The sequence below is a fragment of the Canis lupus genome, chromosome 22 (genome assembly GCF_003254725.2).
Source record: "Canis lupus dingo isolate Sandy chromosome 22, ASM325472v2, whole genome shotgun sequence".
Classification (NCBI taxonomy): domain Eukaryota; kingdom Metazoa; phylum Chordata; class Mammalia; order Carnivora; family Canidae; genus Canis; species Canis lupus.
Genome location: NC_064264.1, coordinates 61,264,305 through 61,276,568, shown reverse-complemented (window position 1 = coordinate 61,276,568; position 12,264 = coordinate 61,264,305). Strand labels below are relative to the sequence as shown.

The 12,264-nt window shown below is 54.9% G+C and overlaps 1 protein-coding gene across 3 annotated transcripts in view; it reads left to right on the top strand.

Annotated features, from left to right (window-relative positions):
• RASA3 (RAS p21 protein activator 3) overlaps positions 1 to 12,264 on the top strand; it is a 108,709-nt gene that overhangs the window by 64,940 nt on the left and 31,505 nt on the right. For 2 of the 3 annotated variants that reach the window (XM_025441337.3, XM_049099212.1), the window contains exons 4-5: positions 2,161 to 2,255; positions 9,115 to 9,191. In XM_025441337.3, the coding sequence (XP_025297122.1) occupies positions 2,161 to 2,255; positions 9,115 to 9,191 (172 nt within the window). Of the gene's footprint in view, positions 1 to 2,160; positions 2,256 to 6,817; positions 6,967 to 9,114; positions 9,192 to 12,264 lie in introns of those variants that run through there. The other variant, XM_025441336.3, reaches the window with a different exon arrangement.

Below are 12,264 nucleotides of genomic sequence, written 5' to 3'. Positions count from 1 at the left end.
CCTTCCTGAAGTTTCACCAGGTCCTGTACTCGGTTCCCCACATCACTTGCCCTCTGGAGTTTTCCCGGGCATATCGTGTCTTCTGAAGAGAGCCTGACCGACCTCAGAGCACATGATCCATGGGGGTTTTAATGTGTGAAGGCAGGAGCACCGCCTGCCTGTTGGTCCAAGTGGGTCAGTGAGGCCCAGAGTGCTTTAGTGACCTTTTGATGTCACTCAGACTGGGACACATGTAAGTAGGTATTATAGTTCGTGGGTCAGGCATTGTGTCTGAACAGCATTTAGAAACACTAATATAGGGATCCCTGGGTGGCGCAGCGGTTTGGTGCCTGCCTTTGGCCCAGGGCGCGATCCTGGAGACCCGGGATCGAATCCCACATCGGGCTCCCGGTGCATGGAGCCTGCTTCTCCCTCTGCCTGTGTCTCTGCCTCTCTCTCTCTCTCTGTGACTATCATAAATAAATAAAAAAAAAGAAACACTAATATATGTGCTAAAAAGTACACATTTGTGTACCAGGTGATGATGTATAAGTTGTGGGATTCACATAAGCACTAAATATGTAGCCCCTCTCTCTTGCAGCTAAAGCTTACAGACACACTGCAACGACTTAACGTTTTGAAAGTCACATATCATCCTCTTACCCAGCTGAACTAATGTCAGTCTGAAGATTTATTTATTTTTCAATGAAATATATTGCCCAGTTCAATTCCCAGAATTTTTTCCACGGCTTTATTCCCTTGAGACTTAAAATCACATTCCCACTGTAGGGCAAAGGATGGGGTTTGCAGGAGCTGAGAGGGAGGAAGGACTGCGTTCCCTCTGGGGGGGTGGGGAGGCCAATGTGGGGAGCGGGGAGGACTGAGGCGGGGAAGGAGCAGGTGTCCTCAGGGAGCCATCCTGCCCGGTGATTGGGTGCTGCTGGAGGAAAGCCCAGACGGCCTGTGATTTGGGCTTCTCTCTGCATTTCTGTGGAGTGTCCTCTGCAGACTCTGCCTGCTGCATGTCCCTGCACCTACCTGTCGTGTGCTCCGCCTCCCCTCTTTGTACCCACCTGTCAACAGTGAGCTGTCGTGTGTGGCTCCAGGTGGCTCTGGCAGGTGGGAGCTGGACCATTGGGGTCTAGGCAGATGGGGTGTTGATGTGCCACATCACATCAGGGGCACAAGTACTGGCCTTGCTGACAACCCCAGTGGGGTGATTCCAGGGTCTTTCCTGAGGCTGTTTGATAACTGGCTGTGCAAGGTGACCTTCCTCTTGAGAATGTGAGAGATGTAAATGTGCTGAAGTGATGAATGGCACCGCTGACAGGCAGATGGGGGCTGAAGGCAGGGACATGAGACCCCCAGGTCCCAGCGCTTGGGCACTTGGAATGGCTCTTCTGCACGTGTGTTGCCATCCAGACACCCTTCTGTGCCCCATGGGTGGGTCTCACAGGGTCCGGAATCCAGGGCAGAGGTTGGCTGACCAAGCTCTCAGAACCTCCCTCCACCTGCTGAGGCAGGGCCTGTGAAATCGGATTCACAGAAGAGATTAGCTGAGAGGAACAGCTCCTCATGCCTGAAGCTTATGTGAGGCAGGAGGCATCTCGTGAGGAGTACCTCCAGGAGCTGGCTGGACCTGGGCCAACGAGCGGCCCACACCCAGAGAAGCCACCTGATGAGGGGGGAGGTTCCGGGCTTCTGAGCATGGCTGACAGTGGGAAGGCAAGCGCGTGGGACGAGTGGAGTCAGGTTTGTTCATGCAGGACCATCTTGGGGCACTGCCTGACCTTTTGCCCTAACACCTCCCAGCAGAGGGTCTGCGGCAGGCCTCACTCTTCAGAAGTTTCTGTGTGTGGGCAGCTTAGGGGACTCCACGAAGACCTCTTTCTGCACCTGCTCGTTCTCATTTGCCGGCAGCTCCTAGTGGCCTATTTTGGGGTGGCCAGTGCTGAGTTCCCAAGGACCCGACAGAAGGGTAGCCTTTTCTTCTTCTAAACCTCATATGGAGGAGCAGGCCGGGCGGCAGCCCCAGACGGATCTCATGGGAGGCCTTCCAGATGAATCGTTGCCCGTATTGATCTTACTGGAAGGAGGACATGTGGTTTTAGCAGCTTGCCCGTCCGTGGAGAGAGTGCCACTCATTCCCCCGTGACCTCTGTTCCTCTGCGTCTGTTGTAGGGAAGGTGGCCATTCAGAAAGAAGACTTGCCGAAGTATCATAACAGGGACACATGGTTCCAGCTGCAGCATGTGGATGCAGACTCGGAAGTGCAGGTGAGCCCTTGGTGGGGCCGTGGGAGCAGAGGGCACTTTGGTCTCACCGGGGAATGGCAGTTATAAGGTAGGTCTTCTTACAGTGAATAGAGGCGTGTGTTACTTCTGCGTATTCTTTTGGTTATTATCACACTTTGTCATGTGTGATTAGAACAGCTTTAAAAATATAAAATTAGAAAGGACAATAATCACACATGACTGAAGGTAAAGAGAAAATACAGGCAAGCAGAAGTAAATCCTGGAGTGGGAGCAATATGCGGAGCCTCAGGCTTCAGGTTCTGGTTGCCAGAGGGGTCTGTGCACTTCCAGCTCCTACACCAGCAAATGAGTGACCAGTCACTGAGTTTCCCGTTGTCTGACGCGTCCCCAGGGCTCCCCTGGCTCGCCTGGCCCTGTGTCACCTGAGACTAACTCCCTGCATCCAAAGCTTCCCCCCCGACAGGGACCCCAGTTCCCAGCCCTCCCTTCCCCAAGCTGGGGGCACTACATGTCCCCAAGCATCTGGGACAGCACCCGCTGGGAGGGCAACCCTGCTTCTGTGGTTCCAGTCGAGCTCCTAACCCCATGCTCATGCCCAGAGCCCATGATGTTGAACCCTGACCAGACAGCACAGTGCCCCTGACCTCAAGACACAGGAGCATTTTCGTTAGTGGTCCTGTGCAGGGCTGGGGTTTGGCCTGGGTGTATGACCCAGGGGGCAGCAAGCCTGTTCCCTCCTCTGTAAAGCAGGGTTCTGGGAAGACGAGACAGTGCTTGATGCAGCAGAAGCCCCAAAATAGGAGGCTGGTGGGACCCCCCCGCCCCCACCTCCAGGCACCTGTCCAGCCACGTGTCCTCCATTTCCTTGTTGACCCTTGGCTTCCTCTGGGCTCTCAGGCATGGGGTTTCTGCCTACAGTGGTCCCAGGGTGTGCAGGCCCCTGGGAGCTCCAGGGTTCAGCCCACAGACCTGGAGGAAGAGGTGGTGCAAGGGAAGGTCACAGTGCCCCTCACGTGTAATTTTGGCCAGGGGGCTGCACGTGCTGCCGAAGTTAGCAGACACGGCAGGTCGTGCAGGATGCGCATCTGTGCCCGAAGCCCAGAGCAGTCCTTGCCGTGATGGTGAGCGCCGCTCCTGCGCAGGCTGCTCGAAAACTTTATCTGTGGGCCGTGGGCTGCGGGGGCGTATATGGGGTGATGGGGCTCATCCTGCCACTTGTGCTGGCTCTATCGCCATCGCTTCTCTGTGGAGACAGCTTGTGTGTCCGGCATGCCCTTCACACTGTGTTACCCTGATCACTTTGGCGTCCTTGTTGAGTGGGGCTTGTCGTCCTTCTCGTCTTGTGTTTAAACTTTTCATTTTGAAATGGCTTCAGATTCATAGGACGTTGCAAAAAAAATAGTACACGAGGAATAATGATGAGCAGCTGTGCACTCTCCTATTTATACAGAACACAGTAAAGAAGGGGCCGTGTTCCTTCACCCTGTTTCCTTGTGGCTGCAGCCTGCTGACTGGCCGTAGCCAGGACACGGACCTTGTTTGGACCTCACCAGTTTATGTGTCTAAACCCGCGTGTGTGCATGCACGTGTGTGCACCTGTGTGTTTTATCACACGTGTAGGTCTGTGCAACCATCACTGCAGTCGAGATCCACCACAAAACTGAGGAACGTGGGTGTGTGTGAGTCATCCAGTGTGTAGACTACATCCCAGTGGCCAGTGGCCATAGCCAGGGAGGAGGTCCTTGTCCTGCTTAGCCTGATCTCTGGCCTGGATGCTGCCTTTGGGCAGGCCAGTTTCCTGGGAATCTGAATCATGAATAGCAGGTGGGTGTTGCCGGGACTGTGAGGACAGGACAGGCTATGTGTCGGCTGGCCTGGCTCCAGGCCTGGTGACAGCTCGTGTGCAGTGTGCCTGCCTCGAGGTGTCATCCTGCAGACGGGCAGAGCTCCCCTGGATCCACACAGCCTCCGGAAACACATCAGCATCTTTCCCCGCAGCCCCTTTTCATTCCGAAATGTCGCCCTTACAGTCGTAGAAGGTCAGAGGATGGCAGGTGGTTTCTTGAATCCATCTATTCTGTGATCGCAGTAAAAGGCATTTGTCAGAAAGAGGGTGTCACAAACTGGGGCCAATGAGAGATGAAGGAGTATTGGGGAGTATTTCCCTAGTATTGGGGGAAAAGGCGATCTAAACAATATCTTGCTTCCTTCTGGAATTGATGTTTTAAAGGTCTCTGGAAAAGCACTTTATTAAAAAGAATTAGTTGCTGTGCGTGGATGGAACTGGAGGGTATTGTGCTGAGTGGAGTAAGTCAGTCGGAGAAGGACAGACATTATATGGTCTCATTCATTTGGGGAATATAAATAATAGTGAAAGGGAATATAAGGGAAGGGAGAAGAAATGTGTGGGAAATATCAGAAAGGGAGACAGAACATGGAAGACTCCTAACTCTGGGAAACGAACTAGGGGTGCTGGAAGGGGAGGAGGGCGGGGGGTGGGGGTGACTGGGTGACGGGCACGGAGGGGGACACTTGACAGGATGAGCACTGGGTGTTATTCTGTATGTTGGCAAATTGAACACCAATAAAAAATAAATTTATTATATAAAAAAAAGAATTAGTTGCTGTGTTCTTTCTCTGACCCTGGGTGGGTAGTATGAGCACAAGGTGTTGGCAGGGAGGGGTCCTTTGTGGTGTCAAAACTGGGAGGGAGACGGTCTCCCACCCACCACCTGAGCGGCCCCGGGGCCCTTCCCCGGCTCCCCCGAGGATGCCCGGCTGCTGCTTAACTCCGCTGTGTGCTCTTCTGTTTGTAGGCTTGCTGTGAAACTGTGTGAGCTCTGAGGGCAAACCTTGGCCTTCTTCTGGCCCCTTTAGAGCAGGCCTGGGAGCTCTGGGGATGGTGATCGTCGTGCATGTCAGACAGTCCTGCTTGAAGGATTCCCAGCAGTTGTGCACATGCGAGGACCCCGCTCCGAGGAGGGAAGGGCCGGCACGGCTCCTGGCTTGTTCTCTCCCCTTCTGTGTTCACGGGAGTCTCACCTGCTCTTGGCACTAGGGTCCAAGTGCTCAGCAGTCTGGCCCCACCGCAGCCCCAAGGCCCATGCAGACCAGGGCTCGAGGGGACAGGGGGTGTGCTCGGCTGCCATGACCAGAGCCTGTGGCCAGGGCTCTCTCTGCAGGCCAGGGATCTGATGTCTGCCGCTTTCCTGAGGAAAATGTGTGTGAACCACTGGTGCTTTTTTCTTTTTAAATTAGCAAACCTTATTTTTCAAGCCATTTCATGTTGCAGAAAGTTGAGCAGAAAGTTGGAGGAAGTCCCACGTCCTTGCCCCACCTGGCGGGTCCTTGCATCTGTTATGGTCGGGGAGCTGACAGTGTGCCTGGAGGGGGGCGCTCTTGGTTGGACAAGGGTGGTGGTGTTGGGAGCCACGGTCCCCGATCCCACAGGGCGGCCCCTCTGTCATCCCATTATTAGTGATTTGTGTTCTCCAGCTTCTTAGCTTGGCTAGAGATAGAATCTGTTTGATTTCTGCTCTGATTCTTTGGTTTCTGCTGGTGTCTTGATGTTACTGACGCTAGATCTTTCCTTGTGAACGTGCAGTCGCTGCTATAAATGTCCCCGTAAGCACTGCTCTCACCGCATCCCACATGTTATGATAAGTTTTAATTTCATTTTCATTTACAAAAAAAGAAATGAATTAAAAATATCTCAGCTTCTCTGGAGGCTTTTTCTTTGGCCTTTTTGTTTCTTTTTTTTTGTTTTTTTGTTTTTAAATTTTTATTTATTTATGATAGAGAGAGAGAGAGAGAGAGAGAGGCAGAGACACAGGCAGAGGGAGAAGCAGGCTCCATGCACCGGGAACCCGATGTGGGATTCGATCCCTGGTCTCCAGGATCGCGCCCTGGGCCAAAGGCAGGCGCCAAACCTCTGCGCCACCCAGGGATCCCTTCTTTGGCCTCTTTGGACTGGGTGGTACGCGGTTTCATCTTCGAGTATTTGGGGACTTCCAAGCTGTTTTGTGCCCCCGAGTCCGGCTCCCTCATGCTGTTCTGAGAGCAGATGAGTGATTTGGTGGCATAGGCTGAAGCTGCAGCCGGTGCCCGGGCTCGGGCGCTGTTCACCTCCCAGCCGCTGTTTGGGCCCCGTGATCTCATCATTCACCTTAAATCAAAGGGGGAAACCATTCAATCAGCCTTGGGAATGCACCTAAGACTCTGCTGTTCTCACAGACGCAGGGATGCCTGCAGGGTCCAAGCCCCCCTGGTCAGGGCCATCCTGCCCCCGCCTGGGCTCTGGGTGCCGCCCGGAGCCCCGCTGCCCCTTCTGCGGGCCTGCGACGACCTCGCTGGTGCTGGAGGTCAGGATAAGCACAGGCTCAGATTTTTCAGTGGCGGAGGGTGGAGTTCAGTGGGTGTCAAGCTGTAGAAGCCGCACTTCCTGCCTGCCCTGAGGGGCAGGGTGTGGCCTGGCCCCTCGGGCGGGCGGAGGTGTTTGCGGCAGGTTGTTTGTGAGGGACGTGGTGTGTCACCCTCTGGCACGGGGCACGCCCATGCCAGCGGCCTGGCTGCATGAGGACAGATGTGCACTGGTGAACCACAGAGCTCCTGGTTCGTTTCTGGGGCGGGGCCCGGGTCCTTTCAGCAACGTGCAGCGCTTGTACCGTTTTGCTCCCAGTACAGTCGTCTCCCGAGTGTCCAGAGGTGGTGGCTGACACGATCTGCCCCGTCGGTAAGGAAGTGCTCACCCTCAGAGGAAGCGCAGCGGCCGCGGGCTCGGGTGCGGATGTGTCCGTGCTCTTCTGGGAAAAACAGGAAACCGGTCGGTCGCAGGTTGTCCTCGCTGGGGGGTCCACCTGAGCCAGACACATTCTCTCCCTTCCCAGAGCCTAGTGAAAAGACAGTGTGATGTGGCCGTTGGGATGGCCGCTGCCAGTCTTAAAATTGAGCCAAGAAAGACTTGGGGTGGGCCCTTGGGGTGGGAGAACAGGTGAAGAGCCCGTTCTGTGACTCGTCCTGGGCTTTTGTCCTGAGCCTTCACCCTGCATCTGGTTTGGAGAGAGGCTGCCGGTCGCCCTTGGCCTCAGCAGAGTGGTGGCGCCTGCCCCATGAGATGCTTTGGGAGCCCCGCGCCCAGCCTGGCTCAGTGAAAGGAGAGCCGGGAGCCAGCTCCCCAGGGCGCGGCCAGGGTGCTGGCTCCGTCTGCAGAGCCGCCTGGTGCGGAAGCTGCCTTCTCCCGGCTACGCGGGCCAGGAGGTGATGCGCCAGGGAGCCTGCGGTGTGCACCTCTGTTGGATGAGGGGTACGGCGGGGCAGAAGCTGCCAGGGCTCTGTAGGAACTGGCCCATTGGTTCCCTCGGGAAGTTGGCAGCTCTTGGCATGCACGCCACGCGGTGAGCACCCTGGACGCGGACCAGTCAGAGCCCCCGGTGCTCAGAGTCTGCTCTGGGTACTAGGTGTTGCCCAGGGGCACACAGGTGTGAGGCTGGCCTGGTCCTGCCATCCAGGAGGTCTCGCTGCCCCCTCCTAAGGCCACTGGTCCTGCAGGTGAGGGGAAGGCTCAGAAAGGGCAGCGCTTGGTCTTGCTCAGGACAGGGAGGGGTGGACACCCTGAGGCTACAGTGCCCGGCTCCCTCCTGCACATCAAGTCTCCCCTGTCAAAGTCGTGGGCGAGCCAGATACCCAAGGGGCTGGCCTCCGTGCTGCAAGGCTGGCAGGGAGCTCTGCAGGTGTCTGGGAAGCCACAGGAGACCCGCAGTGGCCACGGTGTTCAGAGGAGCCGACTTAGGAGGCCGCTAGGGGCACCGCTGAGTATACTGCCCACGTTCCCCTGGCATGTCCATCCGTCCATCCGCCTGGCACCCTGGGTTCTCCTGGGACAAGGCAGCCTTCCCAGGGCCCGTCCATCCATCCATCTGCCTGGCACCCTGAGTTATCCTGGACAAGGCAGCCTTCCCAGGGTCTGTCTATCCATCCATCTGCTTGGCACCCTGGGTTCTCCTGGGACAAGGCAGCCTTCCCAGGGCCCATCCATTTGTCCATGCGCTTGGTACCCTGGGTTCTCTGGGACAAGGCAGTCTTGGAGGGCCCTCCCCAAGCTGCAGGCTAGAAGTTTTACTCAGAATGGATGTCGGACATTATCCAGTTCAGTCTCCCTTTCTAACTAAAGAGAGTGTTAATTTTGGGGCGCCAAAGGGTGGCTCAGTCATTGAGCATCAGACACTTGATCTCAGCTCAGGTCTTGACCTCGGGGTAGTGAGTCAGGCCTGGTGTTGGGCTCCAGCTACAAAGTGTGAATTTTAACGTTGTAGTGTGTGCTCATATACACATGTCTTGTGTCACACGGGCTGCTGTTGGATAGTTTGGAGGGAGCGGGCTTCTCTTCTTCATAGGCCTTGTGCCCCCGGCCCCCGCCCCTGAGCCCTGACCCCTGACGGTAACCTGGTTGGTCCTCCAGCTGGTCTGACCTTTGTGCAGACACAGACACAGACACAGGCGAAACACGGCACTGGTCTTGCTCTCAAAAGTCCAGCCACCTGTGCTCAAGTCCATCTCCTTCAGAAGTGTCCATGAACACTAAGTTCCTACGGGGGGACGCCCACGCCTGCCCCAGGACTCGGGTGTCCACACAAGCTTATGTATGAAGGGGTACATCCTAAAGCAAGTGAGCAAAAGTGTTGGGAGGCTGCTTTCTCCAGGACCTTTTTCTTGAGCGTTTTGAGACGAGCCTGCCCTGGTTTCTGCGGCCTGACTGGGGTCGGGGAAGTGCTGTGGATGCCACAGGGGTCGGGCTCAGCTTCACATCTGTGGGCCGAGGCTCTGGGTGCTCTTCCCTGCTCGTGGCCATCCTGTTGTGACCCTCTGTCCTTGTGCCTTTCAGGGCAAGGTCCACCTGGAGCTGCGCCTGAGTGAGGTCATCACTGACACGGGTGTCGTCTGCCACAAGCTGGCTGCACGGTAAGACATGATGGCCGGTCTTCCCAGGAGCAGTGCCCCGCAGGGAGTGGGATGGGTGGTGGTTTTTCAGACAAATGAATCAGAATTGCCAGCCTCCAGGATTCCCCATGATGGCATTGTTTTTAGAGGTTTTGGCACATCCTTCCTCATGTCCTCAATAAAGCAGGTGTTTGTCCCTGAGGTAACACATTTGGCTTCTGCAGACGGCCACAGTCAGGCAGACATGTAGGCAGAGGTCGCCGTCTGGCCCCAGGCGGGACACAGGAGGGGTCTGTGTGCTGGTGTGTGGACCTGGGGCCCAACCACAGACCTCCGTCTACCCCATAACGCTTGGTGAGTGTGGGCGTCGGTGCATGTGTCTGCACATGGTCCCCAGACCTTGTCGTGGGCTCTCGACATTCAGGGTCATGGACCCCACAGATTGTCTGGAGGAGGCTGAGAGGTCCACCCTCTGACCACAGTGAGGTCTCAGGGGCCCCATCTTTCGCTTCCTGCGCCGTGGGCGCCGCATGTGTCCCCCCCCCACTAACGACACTTGCAGGCATCAGGGATCCTGCAAGCGGCTGTCACAGGTACGCTCGGGCCTTCCCTCTGTGGCCTGCACGTTCCCAAGTGAGGCCTCTGAGAGGGGAAAGGGAGGGTGTGCAGAAGCCGTCCTCTGGTACTCAGGACCGTGAGAAGGACCAGACGCTCCAGCTTCCTTCGTCTTTGCAGAGATGCTTCCCAGATTCATCCTTTCACCATCTCTGGCGAGCAAGGGCTTCGGTGAGCCCGGGTAATGCTCTTTCCTTGGGCCGAGACCCCGAGTCCTGCGTTAGGCTTGTGTTTCCTCTGTCATGTCCTGGGGTGTGGCATGAGAGGAGTTCCACCCTGTGTCCACCCCGGGGCCTGCCTCGCTGCCTACTGCACTTTTCCAGTTCATTGTCTGGTCAGTTGAGGCTGCGGGGCTGTCACCGTGGGACATGGAGGGTGTGTGTAGGAACCTATACAGGACATGGCATGGGATGCACAGTAGGACACACCAAACTCATCCTTTCCTTCATCGGTGCTGCCATTCTCCGAAAAATAGCTGCTCTCAGACCCTGTAGCAGTGATGAGAGTTGCCTGTTTTCTTGTTTATTTATTTATATCCCTTGTTCCAAAACAACTTTCAGCTTTTTTTTTTTTTTTTAAGACTTTATTTACTTATTCATGAGGACACAGAGGGGCAGAGACATAGGCAGAGGGAGAAGCAGGCTCTCTGAAGGGAGCCCGATATGGGACTCAATCCCAGGACCCCGGGATCGCGACCTGAGCCAAAGGCAGATGCCCAACCTCCGAGCCACCCAGGAGCCTCCGATGTAGGGCCTTTTCAGCGGAGGCTCCCGTGGAATAGGAGTATCCATTAGCGGTGGGGGCAGAATGGACCGGGCCGGGCAAAGAACGGAGTTGGTCGCTGAGTGCACATGCTGTCACTGTTCAGACCCCGAGCAGACAGGTCCCTCATAGGGATGCGGTGAGGAAGAGCGGAGGAACGCACCGAGACCCCCAGGGCTCATGTCCCCCAAGTGTCTGAGACACCAGTGGCCTGCCTTTCTTCACTTAGCCACCCCCTGTCGATTTTTCTTTCACTAAGAAATACCTTTTACCATAAAATTCAGGATTTTCAAAGGCAGACTTCTGGCACAATCCTCACGCTAACCACGTCCAGTTCCAGAACATCTCATCACCCTGAAGATGAAATCCTGTTCCCTGATGGGCCCCATGCTCCTCAGCCCCCGACAACTGCTGCTCTGCTTCTGTGGGGTTGCCCATTCTGGACGTTTTACGTGAATGAACCCGCATGACAGGTGGTTTATTGTGCCTGGCTTCTGTCACTGAGCGTGCCATCTTCAGGGCTCACCCATGCCCTGGCAGGTGTCAGGGCTCCCGTCATGCGGGCACTGAATCACGTCCTTGGTTGTCCCACTCGTCCTCCACTGATAGATGTTTGCCTGTTGTGAAGACGACTGCTGTGAACGTTCCCATACAAGCATCTGTACGGACTTGTGTTCATTTCTCTTGGGCGCGAGACACAGGAGAACCAGTGTGGTATCTGGACTGTGTTTAAGCCTCAGCAAGCTCCCGATAGGTTCTCACTGTGCCAGCAGCATGATCCGGTTCCTCTGCCTGGGCTTGCCCACGATGCTCATTGGGTTCTGCAGCCTCCTGGGGGGTGTGCAGAAGTGTTGGTTTCACGCCGTGATGGGACCATCTTTTCTGTCCTTCACTGATTTTCTCATTGGTTATTAATATTTTATTATTAAATTGCAAGAATCTTCTGTATATTCTGGATGCCAGCCTGTTGTCACATACATAGCTTGGAAACATCTTCTGTCCTATCGTGTTCACTTTCTTGATCACATTCTTTGTAAAACAAGAGTCTTCAATCTTGATCCGCCTCATCCGTGTTTCCTGTTTATACAGATTTCTAAGAGACCTTTTCCTACTCTGAGGTCACATTGACACCTGTGCTTTCCTTCTAACATTTCCACAGCTTTAGTTCTCATCTTCAGGTTCTCAGTACATTTGGAATTAATTTTTTATGTATGGTGTTAGGTAGGGGTCAGCATTATCTCCTTTGCTTTTGAATATCCTGCTGTCTCGGCACCATTTGTGGGAAGGTTCCTTCTTTCCCAGCAAATTGTCTTGCATTTTTGTTGGAAATCCCTGGCCTACAAATGGGTACATTTATTGGTAAACTCTGTTCTGTGCCTGTGGCCACTTGGGATCATAGGAGGTTCTGAAATCTTCCATCTTGACCTCCCATCTTGGTCATTCTTTCCTAACTCTTCGGCTGCCCTGAACTCTTTTCATTTCCATATGAGTTTCAGGATCGACGTGTTATCCTTTCTGCGAACATAGCAGCCGTACTGAATCTGCACATCAGTTTGGGGAATTAGCCGGGTGAGCCCTTCCAGCCCCAAAACATTGTCTGTCCATTTGCTCAGCTATTCTGTAAGCTTTTTAAAAAATGACCTTGTTTCTCTAAGGTCGTTAGAATGTCCCCCTTTCATGGCTGATGTCAGTAATTTGAGTCTGTTTTTCTTGGTTA